We start from the raw sequence: 17,813 nt of genomic DNA on the forward strand, positions 1-17,813 counted from the left end.
ACACACCAGCGACACCATCAGCGGTGTCCCCGCTGGAGACAGCACCGCGCTGACCAGCTGGCACCATGGGCAGAGTCCAAGGATGCCACCACTGCCAGCAAGCCACCAGCCGAGCCACCAGTGATGGCACCAACAGAGCCAGCAGCAGCAGGGCCATCAGAAATGGCACAGCAGGGACATCAAGCAATGGCAGCATTGCCACCATTAGGAGCACCACCACTAGAATCCCCAGTGCTGCCATCAGTGCTGGCCGCCAGTGATGGCACCAGCAATGGCACCAGCAGGCCCCTGAGAGCTGTCCCCAGTGTAACGTCACCAGTGCCACCAGCAGGGCTCTGGGCAGTGCCCGGCCCGTCCCCACGCCCCGCAGACACACGGACAGGCTGAGGATGGGTACAAAGTGCCTTTATTGCAGGGCCGCGCTCCCCGGCCGGGCCCTCACGTCTGCAGCCGCAGCAGCGCCGGCGCCGGGGGCGGCGGAGGCAGCGCCCGCCCGTGGCAGCGCTCCAGCTCCGCCAGCACCGCCAGCAACCGGCTCAGCCCCTCGGGCAGGGCAGCGTCTGCGGGACACGGAGCGACAGTGACAGCCCGCAGCTCCCCTGGGGTCACCCCAACCACCACAGCGCCCCTGGGGTCACCTCAAACCACCACAGGCCCCGGGGTCACCCCAGCCACTACAGCCCCTGGGGTCACCACAGCCCCTGGGGTCACCTCAAACCACCACAGGCCCCGGGGTCACCCCAGCCACTACAGCCCCTGGGGTCACCACAGGCCCCGGGGTCACCCCAGCCACCACAGCTCCCATCCCCAGCAGGACCCCAGACCCGCACCCACCTTCCCCCCGGGGTCCGTTCTGGGCGTGCTCCGGCTCCAGCAGCTCCCAGTACTTGTCCCTGCGGAGAGGAGAGGGCCGGGCCCGTGGCAGGAGGGGAAGGGGCGGCCGGGGCCGTGCGGGGTCCCGGGGCAGGGCTCACCTGAGCGTGTCCCGCAGGCCCTGCAGGTGCTGGAAGAGGCGCTGAGCCTCCACCGCGGGCTCCAGCGGGTCACTCCAGTCCTGCAGGGTGACGCCGTGCCGGGTCCGGTCGCATCCCAGCCCTGTGGGACAACAGTGTCACCTCACTTGGGGACACCCCAGCACCGCCCGGGGCCACCTCGCTGTACCTGTCCTGTCGCGCTGGTGGCAGCAGCTCCACTTGTCGCCGCGGAACACGCCGGGGTGGTAGGAGCGGAGCAGCCGGGGGTTGTTGCCGCACACCTTGCGCAGGGCCGACAGCCACTGGTTCAGCTCGTTGACACACTGCGGGGTTGGGGACACTCAGAGGGACGCCGGGCAGTGCCACCACACAGGCAGTGCCACCCCCGGGCTGTGCCGCTGCTGGGGCTGTCCCCGCCGCACCTTGCACTGCAGGTAGGCCGTCTCCTGCTGCCCGCCCGTGGCCAGGTAGACCACCTGCATGACGTGCGAGCTGCCGAAGCTCTTCTCCTCCACCTTCTCGGCCGCCAGGATGTCGCCCAGGGCGATGGCACCGATGCGCTGATGGAGGGGACACACACACAGGGGACACAGGGGGCTGTTTTTCCCTTTGGAAGCGCTAACTCTATGGTAAGCAGTTAATGTTTCCAGGGCTGAGGGCTTGGGGATTGACCAAAGAGCGAGAGTTCACGGGATGCTGCATGCAGCTGCCCAGGGATGACCTGTGGCTGTCCCCCAGGCCATGGCCCCGTTGCCGCCCCCCTGTCCCCCCAGCACGGCCGTACCTCCGCTCCGGGGCTCTTGCCGAAGCCCAGGGACTCCCCGGTGAGGCAGAAATGCAGTTTCTTGCCGGCGGCAGCAGCGAGCAGCGGCCCCTCGCCCCGTGTCTTGTGCACAAGGAGCAGCCCCTCCTTCAGCACGGCGGGCGGGGGCCGCCCCTCACCCTGCTCCTGGCCCTGCTCCTCCTCGGTGCCCACCAGGCGGGTGATGAAGTCCCTCATGCGGGCGGTGCCCTGCTGCAGGGCGGGCAGCAGCGGCGACAGCCACGTCTCCTTGGCGCGCCCGGCCGCCGGCTCCATGTTCCCCACCAGCTGGATGGCCTGGGGACCCCGGCAGCGGCAGCGTCACCCCCGGCTGGCCCCAAGGAGAAGCGGCCGGGCACCCCAAAGGCCAGCCCCGGGGTCGCACCTTGGCCAGCAGCAGCAGCGTGCGGCTGGTCCGCGCGTCCGCGTGTGCGGCCCGCAGCTGGAACAGCTTGGGCGTCATCACGGCCGGCGAGAAGAAGCGCAGGCACAGGAAGCTGGTGACAGCCACAAATTTGGCGTGCTGTGACCGCCGAGGGGTGGGGAACACACGTGAGGGTCTCTCCCAGCGTGGGACAGCCCCACAAACAGCGATGCCCCGGTGGCCGGGGCTGCTGCTTGCCCGAGAGGGGCACCGCACCCAGAGAGCGCCGTCCCCTGGGGATGTCCCTGTCTGACCCCGCTCCGTCCCCACCTGGTGCTGCGGGAAGCGCTCCCCGACGCGCTGGAAGAGCTGGCGGAACGCGGCGCGGATCAGGGGCGGACACGCCGGGGCCGACCTGACGATGGCGTCCAGGAGCTCGCCCAGGTAGGACTGGAGGTGCTGCCGGCCCTGCTCGATCACCTCGCCCTCCGTCTGCACCCGGTGCAGCCCCGAGCACCTGCGGGCACCGCCACCGTCACCCCCAGCGCCGGGGACAGCCTTGCCCTGCCGCCCCACGAGCCCCTTACCCGACGTCTTTGATCTCCACCTTGCCGGGGTCCAGCTCCACGTATTTCTTCTCCTCAAACACGCGGGTGATGGTGGGGCCCAGGACAAAGTGCAGGTATGGCATCCCTGTCACCTGTCAGGGACCACAAAGGGGACAGGAATGGGCTGCAGATTTGGCACCCGACACCGCCAGGGTCACCCAGTGGGTTTTGTCCGGCCTCCCGCCCCCAGGGGAAGGCACAAGCACAGCAGCTCTCCCATTCCTTCTCCTGGGAACAGCCCAGGGCCAGGATGACCTGGGAAGAGCAGGTTTTGGGTGGTGTGGCACCTTGAGGAAGGACTCCATGGACTTCGAGGCCAGAGAGTTGCTCCGGAACAGAGTGTTGGGCTCACCTGCAGAACAGGAGAGGGGCCATGGCCTGGGGGACAGCCACAGGTCACCCCTGGGCAGCTGCATGTAGCATCCCATGGACTCTCTTTGGTCAATCCCCAAGCCCTCAGCCCTGGAAACAGTAACTGCTGACCATAGAGTTACCCCTCCCAAAGGGAAAATCAGACTCCTCCACGGACTTGGTGTCACAACTTCCTCTGGTTTCTCCTTCCCCTGTCACTGGCTTGGCACCCCATGGAGGCAGCACCCGCAGCTGCAGTCATGGGCTCATTCCCAGAGCCTGTGCCCCTCTCACCTGGCCACTTCCATGGGGGTCATGGGGATTTCCTCACCTCAGCCCACCTGCTCCTCCACCAACCCCAGCCCATGAGCTGCTGGGATGAGCCCAACAGATTCCACAGTGTGATGGCTGAGCCTCAACCATCCCAAAAAATCCCCTCAAAAAGCCCTGGAGGTTTTGCAGCCCCAGGAGATGATAAAGAAGCCTCCGGGTCCACTCCCCATTCCAGCCTTACAGGGCTTGGCCAGCTCCAGCTCAAAGAGCAGGTCCAGGAACTCCTTGACCAGCCCCTGGCCCAGGAAGAGTTTGACCAAGTTGATGGCGACCTCCTGGCGGCACTCGGCCGTGGCGGTTTCGTCCAGGAGGGTGACCAGGTGCACTTGGCCATCCTGGAGGGAAGAGGCACCATAACGTGGCAGCCCGAGGCAGGCACAGAGCTGGGAAATGTGGGTGCCCCAGCAGGGCTGGGCATGCACCCCTCACCTGGCGCCCCGACTTCACCTCCTGGCACAGGAGCTGCACCAGGGGCTGGTAGCACTGGGAGGGAAGAACTGTCTCGTCCCGAAGCTTCACCTGCAGCTGCAGCGAGCCCAGGCTGCCCCGGCGCCTGCAGGAGCACAGGGAGGGTGGGTGGGTGAGGGATGGATGGATGGATGGATGGATGGATGGATGGATGGATGGATGGATGGATGGATGGATGGATGGATGGATGGAGGGATGGATGGACGGACAGGGATGGATGGACGGACAGGGATGGATGGACGGACAGGGATGGATGGACGGACAGGGATGGAGGGATGGACGGATGGACAGGGATGGATGGATGGACAGGGATGGATGGATGGACAGGGATGGATGGATGGATGGACGGACGGACAGGGATGGATGGACGGACAGGGATGGATGGGACGGATGGATGGATGGACGGATGGAGGGACAGGGATGGATGGATGGACAGGGATGGATGGATGGACAGGGATGGATGGATGGACGTACAATGGATGGACGTACAATGGATGGACGTACAATGGATGGACGTACAATGGATGGATGTATAGGTGAACAGAAGGATGGAAGGATGGATGGGTGGATGGATGGATACTTCACCAAGCAGGAGGCAGCCAGAGGCCAGGCTACCCCTCCAAAGTGATGATGCTTCCCAGGAAAACCCCCCTCCCTAATGCCCCTGAGGGCACTGGGACCACCCCAGCACACCCCAACACCCTGTGCCACCACTCACCCATCCTCTGTCGGTTTGGACTTGTCTGGCCACAGCCTGAACCACCCCTCCTCCTGCTCGGCCGCCTCCAGCCCCTGCACGCTGAACACCACCTGGGAGAGAGAGGAAGGCAGGAGAGGGCTGGGTGTGCAGCTGGGCAGGATCCTGGCAGCACAGGAATGGTTTGGGGCTCACCTTGCCCAGGAAGTCGTTCCTGCCGACGAGGTCCCAGTCCCACACCTCCACACAGAGCTTCTCCCCAGCAGGCTCAGCCAGCTCAAACTCAAAGGTCTCGTTCCAGCGAGGGTAACAGGATTTCTTGACCACCTGCAAAGGCAACAGCTTTGTCCCTTTTGCTGGGTGGGTCTGTCCCTCAGGGACACCAGGCTGGGGATGCTGGGGGACGGGGATGGCTCTGGGTTTCCCCATGGATGGATTCCCCCTGCAGCCCTGGCATGGCTGCAGCTGCACTCACGGTGCTCTCCTGTGTCTTCCCATTGTAGCGCAGGCGGACAAAGGGGTCAGAGGCACCATTCCGGTCCTTCCTGGCCAAATCCCTGCCCAGAAGAGGGGGAACTTACCAGCAACCTCCCAAAATACCCACAGGCACCCGTGACACCCATCCCCTCTTGGGGAATCTCAAGATGTATGTCCCAAAGACCTGCAGATGAGGTAGAGCCTGCCCCAGCACCCCCAGCACCTGCTGGGTGATGAAAGGACCGGATACACCAGGGAAACTGAGTCATGGAGCAGCACCCATGTCCCAGCTGCACACACAGCCCTGTCACCCCCGTGTCCCCTCTCACCTGGCCTCCAGCACGGAGCAGCGCAGCCGCCGGCTGCCCTGGCTGCCCAGCACCTCCACCCGCAGGTGGATCTCCCCCTGCACCTCCTCATCAGGGTCCACCTCGCTGAGGCTCATCCAGCCACTGTATCCTGTGGGAAAAGGGGGGATCCCCACAAAGGGGTTGTTGGGGAACCCCTCAGGACCAGCTTGTCCAAGGGGTGGGTCCCTCCTGGGACCTCTCAGCCACCTTTCCCCTACCCTTGGGGTGCTCTGCCAGCATGTCCCGGGTGATGCAGACCTTGCCAATGATGTCATCACGGCTGGAAAACAAAAGTGGGGAGCAGGACATGGCATGGGATTGGTGCTCAGGTAGGACAGCACCCACTTTGGGGGGACAGGGGCCACCTTGGTGTGTCTGTCCCCATGGAGCAATCAACCACCCTCTGCTGCCAGCTGGACAATATCCTTGGGAGAAAACTTCCCCCATCTGTGTCCCAAAGCCAGGGCAGCACAGCCAGGTGGGGATTCTTGGGTGTCAGCACCAGGCTGAGCATGCAGGGAGCCAAAGCCACCAAGAGAGTCCCCAGGCTGAGCCCCCAGCACACCTGAGGGCATCCTCGTCCATGACGTAGATTGAGATGCTGTGGAAGCCAGGCTGGAGCTGCACCTCGTATTCCTCCCCCCAGAACGGGGACAGCGTCTTCCACACCGTGGCAGTCCTGTGGGGCAGGTGGCACTGGTGACACGGGGCACAGGGCTCTCCTCAGGGATGTCCCCAGCCCTGGGACCTTCCCCCATGGCTGGGGGCAGCACCCAGAGTTTGGAACCCTCAGCTGGGGCAGGGATGAGTCTCTGTCCCTGTTCTTGTCCTGTCACACAGGGGTGGGGTAGAGGGGAGGGGGCCATGAGCTGTTGACACTGCTGTGTCTGCAGGAGCACCTCAGCCCAAAGCAGGGAATAATAATGAATGATAAATAACATTAAATAAATATATTAACAATAATGTGCCTGCAGCAGATGGAGACACCTGCCAGGAGCGAGGTTTGGGGCTCAGCAGTTTTAGGGACAGCCAGGGAGCAGGGCCACCCACCTGATGATGGCCTCATCGTCGATCTTCACGATGCAGTAGGGGTCACTGCTCCCCGTGCTGGAAGGACAAGGGACAGCCCTGTCAGTGCCACAGCCACAGCCTGGCCACCACCCAGCCCACAGGACACTCCTGGCCATAGTGACCAAAGCCTCCAGCCCTGACAGCCCCCACAGAACAGAGCCCAAGCCCTGAGGGTGAGGCCGAGGCTGCCAGAGGCTTCCATGGGGACACTTGGCCACAGCTGCCAGCACAGGGTGACCCTGGCCTGGCCTCCAGACCAGGGACACTCCTCCCTGACCGTGTCCGGCCGCTGCGTCCCGCTGCTGCCAGAAGTGGCTTTTCCTCTTCCACGCAGGAAGGCAAGGAGCAAACAAACCCCACCCTGTCCCCAAAACAGCTTCAGGCTGTACCTGCAGCCCAATTTCACACAGCAGGAGTGAGGCCACAGCAGCCTCCTCCAGCCCCAGGGCGTCCCCAGACCCACAGGGATGGGGACAGCCCCAGGGACACCCCCAGGGATGCAGAGGGTGTGAAGGGCAGCCACCAGCAGGCTTTGACCACGCTTCCTCCCTGGCGACAACATGAATCACCTTTGCCAAAAAATAATCACAGTTTTACAGCTTATTGCCCTGCTCCATCAGAAACAGGGTCAGGGGTGGGCACTCCAGCCAGGGACAGAGGAGCCAGGACCTGGGGGGTGGCCAAGGCCATGGAAAGGTTGTGGCTCCCATCCCAGTGACACACAGCAGCTCGGAGCATGGAGAACTCATCAACACCGACCCCAGAGGTGCTGTCAGGCAGTGTCCTGGGGAAAGGGAGGGTGCACAGCTGGGGGGACCCCGGGCACTGAGGGATTTCCACATCCCAAATCTAGAGAGGCTGAGAGGCAGCTGCTGAGGGGATTGAAAGGGTTTTGGGGACAACTGAAGGAATTTGGGGGAATCCAAAGGGGTTTTGGGGGGACTGAAGGAGTTGGAGGGGACTGAAAGGGTTTTGGGGGGGACTGAAAAGGGTTTGGGGGGAATCAGAAGGTGGTTTGGGGTATTCAAAGGAGGTGGGAGGGGACTGAAAGGGTTTGGAGGGGACTGAAAGGGGTTTTGGGGGAATCAAAAGGAACTGAAAGGGCTTTGGGGGATTCAAAAGGAGTTGGAGAGGACAGAAGTCGTTTTGAGGAGGATTGAAAGGGTTCTTGGTGGGAATCAGAAGGTGGTTTGGGGGAATCAAAAGAGGTGGGAGGGAACTGAAAGGGTTTTGAAGGGGACCAAAAGGGGTTTTGGGGGATTCAAAAGGTGTTGGAGGGGACTGAGAGGATTTGGGGGGGGGGACTGAAAGGGGTTTTGGTGGATTCCAAGGGGGTTGGAGGGGATTTAAAGGGTTTTGAGGGGGACTGAAAGGGGTTTTTGGGGAATCAAAAGAGGCTGGAGGGGACTGAAAGGGTTTGGGGGGGACTGAAAGGAATTTTGGGGGAATCAAAAAGGGGTGGAGGGGATTTAAAGGGTTTTGAGGGGGGCTGAAAAGGGTTTGGGGGGAATTCAAAAGAGGTTTTGAGGGGAACTGAAAGGGTTTTAGGGGATTCAAAAGAGTTGGAAGGAACTGAAAGGCTTTGTGGAGCCCGCTGCCCTGCTAACACAGCAGCAGGGATTTTCTCTGGGCTGTGCATCGCGGGTACCACGACAACATCCCCGCTCGCAGGCGCTTCCACCCGCGGGGCTGGAATGCAGCAGGATGCCAAGAGCCGCTCCCGCTCCCTGCCAGCCCTGCCGAGAGGGTTTTTAAAGAGAAGATTTTTAAAGAGAGGATTTTTAAAGAGAGGATTTTTAAAGAGAGGATTTTTAAAGAGAGGATTTTTAAAGAGAGGATTTTTAAAGAGAGCCGCTAGTGAAATGCCATCCAGCAGAGCCCCTCGCTGACATTTCCTGCCTGGTACAAACCACGGGCGCTGCCGGGAGCGGGCAGGCGGAACGGGAGCAGCTGTGCCCGCTCCAGCTGCGCCCGGCAACGCGCGGGGACAGCGGTGACAGCGGCAAACCCTTGTCCCCAGCGTGGCGACAGCCAGAGCGCCGGGAGCCACCCGGGCACGGGCATCCAAACACAGGATGGGCTGCGGGAGGAGCCCGGGTGAGGAGAAATCCCCGCTCCAAAGGCTCCGCCCGCGCAGCATCCCTGTCCCGGGATGTCACCAGGGATGTCACCAAGGATTGGTGGCACGGGGCTGGCTGGGACACCCGCGCTGCGTGCGCGGAACGAGCTGGAAAGGGGAAGAGCTTTGGAAAGAGGAAATGAGCCCAGCACTGGGGGAAGGGGGAAGGAACCCGCAGCCACCCCTCGGGAGGCAGAGCCGAGGAGGGATGGAATTAAAAATTAACTGGTGGAGGCAGCGGAGCTGGTGTGCCCTGGGGGGGTGGTGAGAATGAGTAAATAAAGATTTAAATTAAAAATGGAACTGAAAGGGAAAGAAAAAATAGAATGGGAAATTGAAGGGAAATGGAATAAAAAAAAAAAAAAATAAAAGGAAAATAGAATTAAAAAAATCAAAGAAAATTGAAGTAGAATAAAAAAATAAATTAAAACAAAAGAAAAATCAAAGAAAAGTGGTGTGATTTTTTTTAAATAATGAAAAATAAAAGAAAAAAGAAAATCTAAGAAAAATAAAAGAAAAATAAAAGAAAAAAATAAAGACAAAAGAAAATAAAATAGAATAATAAAATAAAAAATAAAAAATAAAGGAAAAAATTTAAAATAAAGTAAAAAAATATAATAAAATAATAAAATAGAATAGATTAAAAGAAAAAAATAATAAAATAAAATAATAAAATAAAATAAAATAATAAAATAAAATAATAAAATAAAATAATAAAATAAAATAATAAAATAAAATAATAAAATAAAATAATAAAATAAAATAATAAAATAAAATAATAAAATAAAATAATAAAATAAAATAAAACAAGGAATAGTAAGTGAAGAAATCAATAACAACTAAGTGAAAAAAATGAAAAAGGGCAAAAATGAAGTAAAAAATAATGAAATAAAAAGTTAAGTGAAAACACTGAAATAAAAATAGAATAGATTTGAAGAAATTAAAGATGAAAAATTATTTGCGTTATTTATTATCCTAACATTAAAAGAATCCAATAAAATAAATAAATAATAAAACAGAAATGAAAATAAAATAAATTAATATAAATAATAATAATAATAAACAATTAAAAATAATACTAAATAAAGCAAATTTAAACATTAAAAGCCATTGAAAACAATCAGGCAGCCCCCTTCCCTTGCTTTCCTGGGATAAAGACGAGGGGAACATTTGGCAGCCTCAGCTGGGGGAGCTCCCGTAACTCCCTGAGCCAAATCCTGTGGGATCTGAGGGTTCCCCCCGGGGATTTGGGGGCTCCCATCACCCCCGGTTGCCGCCAGCAGGGGCTGAGCTGGGGACACCCCGCGGAGGGAACTCCCGGAGGAAAGCAGCGATCCCAGAGCGGTGCCAGGGCAGGGAACCGGATCCCGGGGCAGCGGGGAGGGGGCCGGGGCAGCCTCGGCCAAGGTCGCGCTCGGGTTTCCCTCCCCGCTGTCCCAGCCCAGCGCCACGTCCCAAAGGCACCGGTCCGGAAAGCTCCCAAAACCCCCCAGAACCTCCCAAAAGCCAGAGCTGGGTCAAGCTCCGGCGGGGAGTTGTGCCAGGGGATTTAAAAATCAGGCCCTGACACACGGGATTTAAAAAAAGAAAAAAAAAGAAAAAAAAAAAAAAAAAGTCATGTTTCTTTCCTTGTTTATCCTCTTTTTCCATGACGGCTGCAGGGATTTTTGCTGGTTTTCCGGCTGCTCCTCAGCAGCTTCCCGCTGCCTTGGTGGCGGCTGGGGCCACCCCGGTGTTGTCCCCATATCCCGCCCCACAGGGATCAGAGCGATGAGGAGAGAGAGCACCGGGAATTTCTGGGAGGGAAATCCCGAGCCAAGGGCGGCCCCCGGAGCTCAGCCAGGTGCGATGGAGCCGGGGATGGACACAGCCCTGGGGCAGCCCCTGCTCCTCTGGGGACCGATGTACCACGTCCTGCTGCCCGCCCGGGGGTCCCTGCGAGGGTCCCTCCATGGTGGGGACAGCCCTGCCCCGTGGCACCCCCGGGGGAGCCCCCAAAGTGGGAGCGCTGCTTGGGGTACCCCAAACACGGCTGGGGGCACCCCACAGCACGGGGGGAAACCTCAACCCCATCCCGAGGGGTGTCCCCAAATCACAGCCCTGCTGAGGGAGCCCCCAAAGCGCCAAGAACTGCTGGGGGCGCACAAAAATGTCCTGAAGGGAACCCCAAAGCCGCACTGGGGGAACCCCCAAAACAAGGAAACAGCAAAGCCGTCCTGGAGGAACCGCCAAAGCGAGGGGGATTCCAAAGCCACCCTAAGGGGAACCTCCAAAGTAGGTGCACTGCTGGAGGGGTACCCCAAATCCACCCTGAAGGGAACCCCCAAGGTAAACACACTGCTGGGGGGGGACCCTAAAGCCACCCTGGGGGGAATCCTCAATGCGGGGCGATTCCAAAGCCACCCCGGAGGGAGCACCCCGAGGGGTGACACCCCAAGAGGGGATCCTAAACCCACCTGGGGCTGAGCCCCTAAACCGCGTGCATGGCCAGGGGGCCCCCAAACCATTCTGGGCAAGCCCCCAAGGCAGGGAGGAGGCTCTGAGGCCACCCCCAGGGTGGGGTCCCCATCAGGGACCTGTTGGGGGGACACCCCGCAGCCCCCCTGGGAAAGCGGCGACTCCCTGGGGATGCCCCCGCCCCGAAGCTCCCCCGGCCGCCGCGGGGGCACTCACATGTCCTTGGCGGGCAGGTTCCTGCCCTCCACGATGCGGATGGAGAGGGCGCTGCGCCGGGCCATGGCGGGCGGGCAGCGGAGCCGAGCGGAGCCGAGCGGAGCCAAACGGAGCCAAACGGAGCCGAGCGCGGCCTCGAACCCGCGGCCCCGAGCACAGCGCCCATGTGCGGGCCGGCGCCGGCGGCCGCCAATCAGCGTGCGGGGGCGGGGAAAGGGGCGTGGTCTAGAGCGAATCCGAGGTGCCCATTGGGTGACGCTATCGGCTGTCGGCCAGGGGGTGTGGCCTGCGCGGGTGGGCGGGGCCGGGTTCTCCGCGCTGCCGGGGTCCCGCGGGGTCCCCCCGGTCTGTCCCCCACTCCCCCTCGGTGCCCTCGGTCCTTCTGTGTCCCCGCTGTGTCCCCACTGTGTCCCCTCAGTCCCCGCTCTGTCCCCGCTCTGTCTCCGCGGGGTCCCCTCGGTCACCCCGCTCTGTCCCCTGGGTCCCCCCGCTGTGTCCCCTCTGTGTCCCCGCAGGGTCCCCGGTGTGTCCCGGCTGTCCCCTCGGTCCCCCTCAGCCCCCAGCATGTCCCGCAGCCCCAGGGCATTTCAGCCCCCGCCTGCCCAGCCCAGCGCCCGCCTGTGTTGGACCGAACCCACACCGAACCCCTCCGTACCCCCGAACCTGGGGGGTGCAGCATCGGGAGTGCTGCTCTGCACCCCAAACTTCCAGCGTTTTACTGATTTTTAACTATTTTGTTTGTTTTTAAAGTACTGCAGTGCGCCCCAGGACAGGCGGCATTACTGGGTGCTTGGTGCCCTAAATACCAGCGGAGGGTCGGGGAGCCCCCCATGGCCAGACCCCCCCCGGGCACAGCTGGGGCTCAGGGCTGTGCCGGCCGAGAGGGTCCTTGGCATTTCCGCCGCGGGGACACTGCGGGGACACTGCGGGGACACGCTGGGAACACGCTGTGAGCACACCGCTCTGTCCCTGCCGCGCCGCCCCTCTGCCTCCCCCGCACAGGGCACAGCGAGGGGACAAGGTGCTGTCCCCGCCACCACCCCACGAGCCTCACCATGTGCCATCCCCAGCCCCACAGGCGGTCAGGGCCACATGTGCCACCTGCAGCGACACACGGGTGGCAGGTGACACAGGTGACACCCCCACAACCCTTTGCAGGTGAAGCATTGTTTTATTTACGGGGTGTGGGGCGGAGAGGACCCGCGACTGCCGGATGGAACCATCGCTCCGCTGCTCCCACGCTGCTCCGGCAGGAGTCAATCGCTGGATTCGCTCCATCTCCCTCGGCCGGGCTCCACGGAGGCAGCGGGGGGGGCAGGTTGCTAACACCCCCCCTGGGTGGCACAAGGACGGCCCGGGAGGGCGCTGTGACCGGCCGGGGGTGCCAGGGTGACGCTGCCCTTGGCGTGGCGCCTGCGGGGACAAACGGGGCTGGTAATGCTTGTGTGTGATGTGTACAGGTGTATTTACACACACCTGCCCTGGTACATGATGTGTATGATGTATTCACACACACCCGCCCGGTGTATGATGTGTACAGGTGTATTCACACACCCCTGCCCGGTGTATGATGTGTACAGGTGTATTCACACACCCCTGCCCGGTGTATGATGTGTACAGGTGTATTCACACACCCCTGCCCGGTGTATGGTGTGTACAGGTGTATTCACACACCCCTGCCCGGTGTATGATGTGTACAGGTGTATTCACACACCCCTGCCCGGTGTATGATGTGTACAGGTGTATTCACACACCTGCCCGGTGTATGATGTGTACAGGTGTATTCCCACACCTGCCCCGGCCCCACCCACACCGGGGTCGTCTCCAGCCCCAGTGGGGTCCCATCCTGCCCAGGCTGCAGGATCAGCCCCGGAGATCCACACCCCACTGTCGGATCAGCCGCGATGGATCCGGTCCCTTCCAGCCCGGGATCAGCATCAGCTTCCCCTCCCCACCAGTGCAGGATCAGCCCCACATCCTCAGATCGGGCTCAGGGACACCCCCGGGGCAGGATCAGACACCTTTTGGGTCCCTTTTGGGGTCTCATGGCTCTCAGAGGAGCCCGAGCTGCGCCCAGGACAGATTGAGTCATTTTGGGGTGTGGGAGCTGCTCCTCTGGGCTGGGTCAGGGAGGATCGTTGTGGGATATCCATCCTTTATGTAGGACAAAAGGGGTTGGAGGAACCCCCGCACATCCACCACCCCCTCCCGGAGCATTTCCGCGCCTCTCACCCCAGCACCAGGGCTGGGCTCGGGCTCCCCTCGCTGCCCTGCGCCCAGGGGACATTCCCCATCCGAAGGTGGCACCGATGGCCCAGCTGGGTGCGACAGCGTCCCCAGTGCAGAGCACCCCGTGCAGCAGCTCCGTCCCTCCAGCGCTGGGCTCACAGCGGGGCACGGGGACCCTGGGGCTTGCCGGGGGTCACAAACAGGCGGCACAGCCGGGCACAAGCACGGGAAAAGCCTTTAATGTCGCGCTCCGGGTGGCGGCTCCGGCCGCGTCCCCAGGGCGGCGGGCCGGTGTCACCATGGGCAGGGAGCACTGCGGGCCGGTGTCACCATGGGCAGGGAAAGCTGCGGGCCGGTGTCACCATGGGCAGGGAAAGCTGCGGGCCGGTGTCACCACGGGAGGGAGCGATGCGGGCCGGTGTCCCCAGGGCTGCGGGCCGATGTCACCACGGGCAGGGAGAGCTGCGGGCCGGTGTCACCATGGGAGGGAGTACTGCGGGCCGGTGTCACCATGGGAGGGAGCACTGCGGGTCGGTGTCACCAGGGCTGCGGGCCGGTGTCACCATGGGGAAGGAGCGATGCGGGCCGGTGTCACCATGGGGAGGGAGCACTGCGGGTGACATTTATCCCGCACGGGGACACGCGGAGGGGCGGCGGCGCTCAGAGCCGGGCGGCAGCCTGGTCATAGACGTGGTGGGTGTTGTAGCGCTGCACCGACACCGACTCGGGCTTGCTGAAGGTGCTGCTGCCGCACGAGTCCGAGCTGGGGAGGGAAGGCGGGGTGAGGGTGGGGACAGGGGGAGGGCGGTGTCACCCTGTGGCGGTGTCACCCTGTGGCGGTGTCACCCTCTGGCGGTGTCACCCTGCCCCGGTGGTGGTGGCACTCACCCGCAGGAGAAGAGCATGGCCACCAGCGCGGCCAGCAGGATGGCGAGGAGGATGGAGAGGATGGCGGTGATGGCGATCATGCCGGCGCTGTGCCCGCTGCCCGCCGTGGAGATGCTGCTGAGTGGTTTGGCTGGGGAGAGAGCGAGAGAGAGAGCAGGATGGCGGGATGGAGGGCACACACGCTCCGGAGAGGCTCAGGGCTCCAGCCGGGTGATGGTGTGCTCGTGTGTGCCATCACACGGTGCCACCGTGCACGGGCGACGCCCGCGGCAGAGCCCTGCCTCAGTTTCCCCTCACCCCAAACCGCTGTTGCTCAGCATTCAGCCCCCCGGGAGCGCCCCACAGGCCCAGGACCGCCCCATCTCCCGGCTGTGGGCTGGGTATGGGGGCAGGACGAGCTCCAGTACCTGTCCTCAGCGTGATGGGCGCCGACCAGGCTGTCTCGGCCACGGGCACAGAGCCCTCCAGGGCCAGGAACTTCACCCTGAGATGGAAAGGGAGGTTGGCCGCGGTGCCATGGGCTGGTGGCAGCCCCGGAGAGGGGCAGGTCCAGGGCAGGCTCACCGGTAGGGCCCGGGGCCGGGCAGGGGGCCATTGCACGTGGGTCGCGACACATCGGTGGCGCAGCTCGTCTCGCTGCCCACCCGCAGCACCGTGATGTCCCCGGCGGGTTTGGGGCAGGGGTAGCTGGCCAGGGTGGCGTTCAGGGTCATGTAGGCACTGACGGCGTTAGGGAAGCTCTGGAACGCGGTCTCGGGAGTCCCCGGCTCCGCGCTGTTGTTGAAGGCGGGTGCATCTGCAGGGATGGGGATGGGGATGGGGGTGAGGAGGGACTCGGTGGGGGTACAGGGACCCCCGCACGCCCCCTGCCCCGGGCTGCTCCCACCTACCCTTGTCCAGGGCCACCACCAGCCAGATGACGGCGTTGCTGAAGTTCCCGAAGATGCAGCGGGGCTGCTCCAGCACGAAGGTGGTGGCAGTTGTCACCCCCTCCAGATCCTGGGTCAGGGCTGGCTTGGTCCCCAGCTCGACTGCGGGGAGAAGCCGAGGGGGCGGTGGAGGGCGCGGATCCCCCGCTGCATCCCGGCACCGAGGCCCTGACCGGGGTGCCAGGGCTCGGGGACAGGGACAGGGGGACAGGGACAGGGGGACAGGGGGCAGCCAAGCCCCGGGATCTCGGCACTGGGCCCCCCTCACCTCCCCCTCCCAGTGTGGCTCAGTCAGACACACGCTGCATTAAAAGAGGAAGCAAAACCGCTCCGTGCTCCCGGCCGCGGGGGGACACCCGGGGGACCAGGGTGGGTGACACCAGGGACATTGGTGTCCCTGACACTTGGACACCTGACCGGAATGGGGGGAATCAGCTGCCTCACGCCTCTAAGTTCAGCGGAGCCCGGGTGGCCTCCAGAGAAACCCGCGCTGTGCCAGCCAGCCCACACCAGCCGCACCAGAGACTGGCACCCAGAACGGGACCCAGCGAAGGGGGCACCAGCCGCCCCGCACCTCCCGGCCCAGCGGGGTCCGGTGTGAGCCCGGGGCATCCCCGCGGTGCCAGGGCAGTGCCGGTGGCGTTCGGGACTCACCGATGCCGTGGGCGGCGGGCAGGAGCAGCAGCAGCAGCGGGATCATGGTGCGGGCTCCGCGGTGCCGAGGGCGGGAGTGCGGGAGCTGCTCCGCGTCCCCGGGGAGCCGCCCGTGGGCACCGTCCGCCCACATTCCTGCAGCAGCCCCGTGCCAAACTGGTTGGGCTCGTTCCCCCGGCAGCTTTTGTTGTGTTTGAGCGCCCGCCGGCGAGGCGTGATGAGAACCGCTGGGTTTGGGGCACGGGTGGGTGACAGGAGGGGATGACCCGCGGGGATGCGCCCCACAGACCCCACCCGTGGCAGCAAATGTCCCCCACACCCACACCAAGTGCCACCAAGCCAGAGCCCCAAGTGGCTTTTTAGGTCTCCCACCTTCACCGTCCCACCCTGCGTGGCCAAAGACCAGGAGGAGACAGCTGCGGATGGAAAATCGGATTTTACTTGTCAGGACAGCTCATGTCTAGTGGAAGCTGTCCCCGCCTGTGGCAGGGGGGTCGGAACGAGGTGGTCCCTTCACAGTCCCGTCCAACCCAACCAGCTGCAGGGTTCGCTGGCACGGAGCAGGCTGGGGGGCACAGGGGCCCAGCCCCGGGGGGATGTGGTGGCTCCGGTAGGATCTGTGCGTCCCCAAGGTCCCCAAGGCCCGGTGGCACAGGGAGCCCCACACCGCGGCACTGCGGGGACACAGAGACAGAGGCATCAAACGGGGTCTGGGGGGCTCTGCACCAGCCACCCCCAAGGAGCCTTTTCTCCCGCAAACTACGGCAAACCCCCAGTTCAGGAATAAAAAGGCTTTTTCGATGTTAGGAAGATCTCCATTCCTTTGCTGATGGGGTTGCCGAGTTGGGGTGCTCTCCTGAGGCCCCTGCGGACACTGCCCCCCCTGTACCCCCCATAGCCCCCCTGTACCCCCGTACCCCAGGGCTCCGAGCACGGCGGCGGCCAGCGCGGCCCCCAGGCTGGCCAGGATGGAGGCGATCACCACCAGGGCGCTGCCAGGGCGGGCGGGAGCGGCCTCGATGGTGCTCGGGCTGAGCGCTGGGAGGGAGCGGGATGAGCGATGTGGGGTCGGGGATGTGGGGTCGGCGATGTGGGGTGGATGTGGGGCGGATGTAGAGTCGGGGATCGCCTCTCCCCGCAGCTTTCGGGGTGATGGCACAGCGCTGATGCTGATGCCACCACCCCAGCCAGGGAAGCGCGGGGGGAAGGGGTGGCAGTGCCACCAGTACCTGTGCGCAGGAGGATGGGCTCGGACCAGCGCGTCTCCGCTTTGGGGCCGCGGCAGCCCATCAGCAGGAACTTCACCCTGCCGGGGGGACGGCGCTGATACCGGGACGGGGTGGGGGGGACAATCCCGGGGTCCAGGCGGGTCTCCCCAGCCGGGATTTGGGGCTCTGGCCTTACCGGTAGGGTCCCGGGGAGGGCAGGGGCCCATTGCAGGGGTCCTGTCTGCCCTGGTCCCTGCAGGCCGTGTCAGCCCCGACCCGCAGCACGGCCGGGCCCGGGGCCGAGCAGGAAAACGCGGCCGCCGCCGTCTCCAGGGTCATGTAGGAGCGGGCAGAGAGCAGCTCCTTGTACGGGGGCACCTCGGCCCGGCACTGCGGGTTCCTGAAGGCGGCCGAGGCTGCCCGGCACAGGGGGTGGGTGAGCGGCTGCGGGAGGGTCCCCGCGTCCCCTGCCCCAGGAACAGCCAGGGCTCACCGTTGGCAAAGGCCACCGCCAGCCAAACGGCGTCGGAGGCATCGGCGTGGCCGTCGAAGACGCAGCGGGGCCGCTCCAGAGCGAAGGTGGTGGCGGTGACCCTGCCCAGCAGGGCCATGGGGGGC

The 17,813-nt window shown here is 62.7% G+C and overlaps 2 protein-coding genes across 2 annotated transcripts; both read right to left on the reverse strand.

The window, feature by feature from the left end:
• Nucleotides 1–423: 423 nt before the first annotated feature.
• Nucleotides 424–11,397, reverse strand: LOC134427816 (ras GTPase-activating protein 4-like). Its single transcript, XM_063173930.1, has 20 exons — nt 11,288–11,397; nt 6,475–6,531; nt 5,990–6,103; nt 5,643–5,704; nt 5,404–5,533; nt 5,073–5,154; nt 4,793–4,924; nt 4,619–4,710; nt 3,862–3,985; nt 3,614–3,767; nt 3,036–3,100; nt 2,728–2,840; nt 2,471–2,657; nt 2,162–2,299; nt 1,759–2,073; nt 1,397–1,534; nt 1,162–1,297; nt 975–1,095; nt 835–893; nt 424–560 (listed from the first exon to the last, which is right to left on the reverse strand). Exons 1-20 carry the CDS (start codon nt 11,350–11,352, stop codon nt 439–441), a joined length of 2,406 nt encoding a protein of 801 aa, XP_063030000.1. The 5' UTR covers nt 11,353–11,397; the 3' UTR covers nt 424–438.
• A 2,619-nt stretch (nt 11,398–14,016) lies between these two features.
• Nucleotides 14,017–16,073, reverse strand: LOC134427752 (uroplakin-3b-like protein 1). The gene is made up of 6 exons (XM_063173824.1): nt 15,988–16,073; nt 15,295–15,435; nt 14,969–15,200; nt 14,812–14,888; nt 14,405–14,534; nt 14,017–14,279 (listed from the first exon to the last, which is right to left on the reverse strand). Exons 1-6 carry the CDS (start codon nt 16,031–16,033, stop codon nt 14,177–14,179), a joined length of 729 nt encoding a protein of 242 aa, XP_063029894.1. The 5' UTR covers nt 16,034–16,073; the 3' UTR covers nt 14,017–14,176.
• Between the last annotated feature and the right edge of the window lie 1,740 nt (nt 16,074–17,813).

This window comes from Melospiza melodia, chromosome 21, assembly GCF_035770615.1.
Source record: "Melospiza melodia melodia isolate bMelMel2 chromosome 21, bMelMel2.pri, whole genome shotgun sequence".
Taxonomy (NCBI): domain Eukaryota; kingdom Metazoa; phylum Chordata; class Aves; order Passeriformes; family Passerellidae; genus Melospiza; species Melospiza melodia.

What these genes read in the sequence shown, in the direction of transcription:
- LOC134427816 (XM_063173930.1), bottom strand. Translation starts at nt 11,352, where the DNA reads ATGGCCCGGCGCAGCGCCCTCTCCATCCGCATCGTGGAGGGCAGGAAC. An exon ending in AACCTGCCCGCCAAGGACAT is followed by an intron (nt 6,532 to 11,287) that starts GTGAGTGCCCCC and finishes TTGTCCTTCCAG; the next exon opens with CACGGGGAGCAGTGACCCCT. An exon ending in CGCTGCTGCTGCTGGCCAAG is followed by an intron (nt 2,074 to 2,161) that starts GTGCGACCCCGG and finishes CGGGGTCCCCAG; the next exon opens with GCCATCCAGCTGGTGGGGAA.
- LOC134427752 (XM_063173824.1), bottom strand. Translation starts at nt 16,033, where the DNA reads ATGATCCCGCTGCTGCTGCTGCTCCTGCCCGCCGCCCACGGCATCG. An exon ending in CCCGGCCCCGGGCCCTACCG is followed by an intron (nt 14,889 to 14,968) that starts GTGAGCCTGCCC and finishes TTTCCATCTCAG; the next exon opens with GGTGAAGTTCCTGGCCCTGG. An exon ending in GCCATGCTCTTCTCCTGCGG is followed by an intron (nt 14,280 to 14,404) that starts GTGAGTGCCACC and finishes TTCCCTCCCCAG; the next exon opens with CTCGGACTCGTGCGGCAGCA.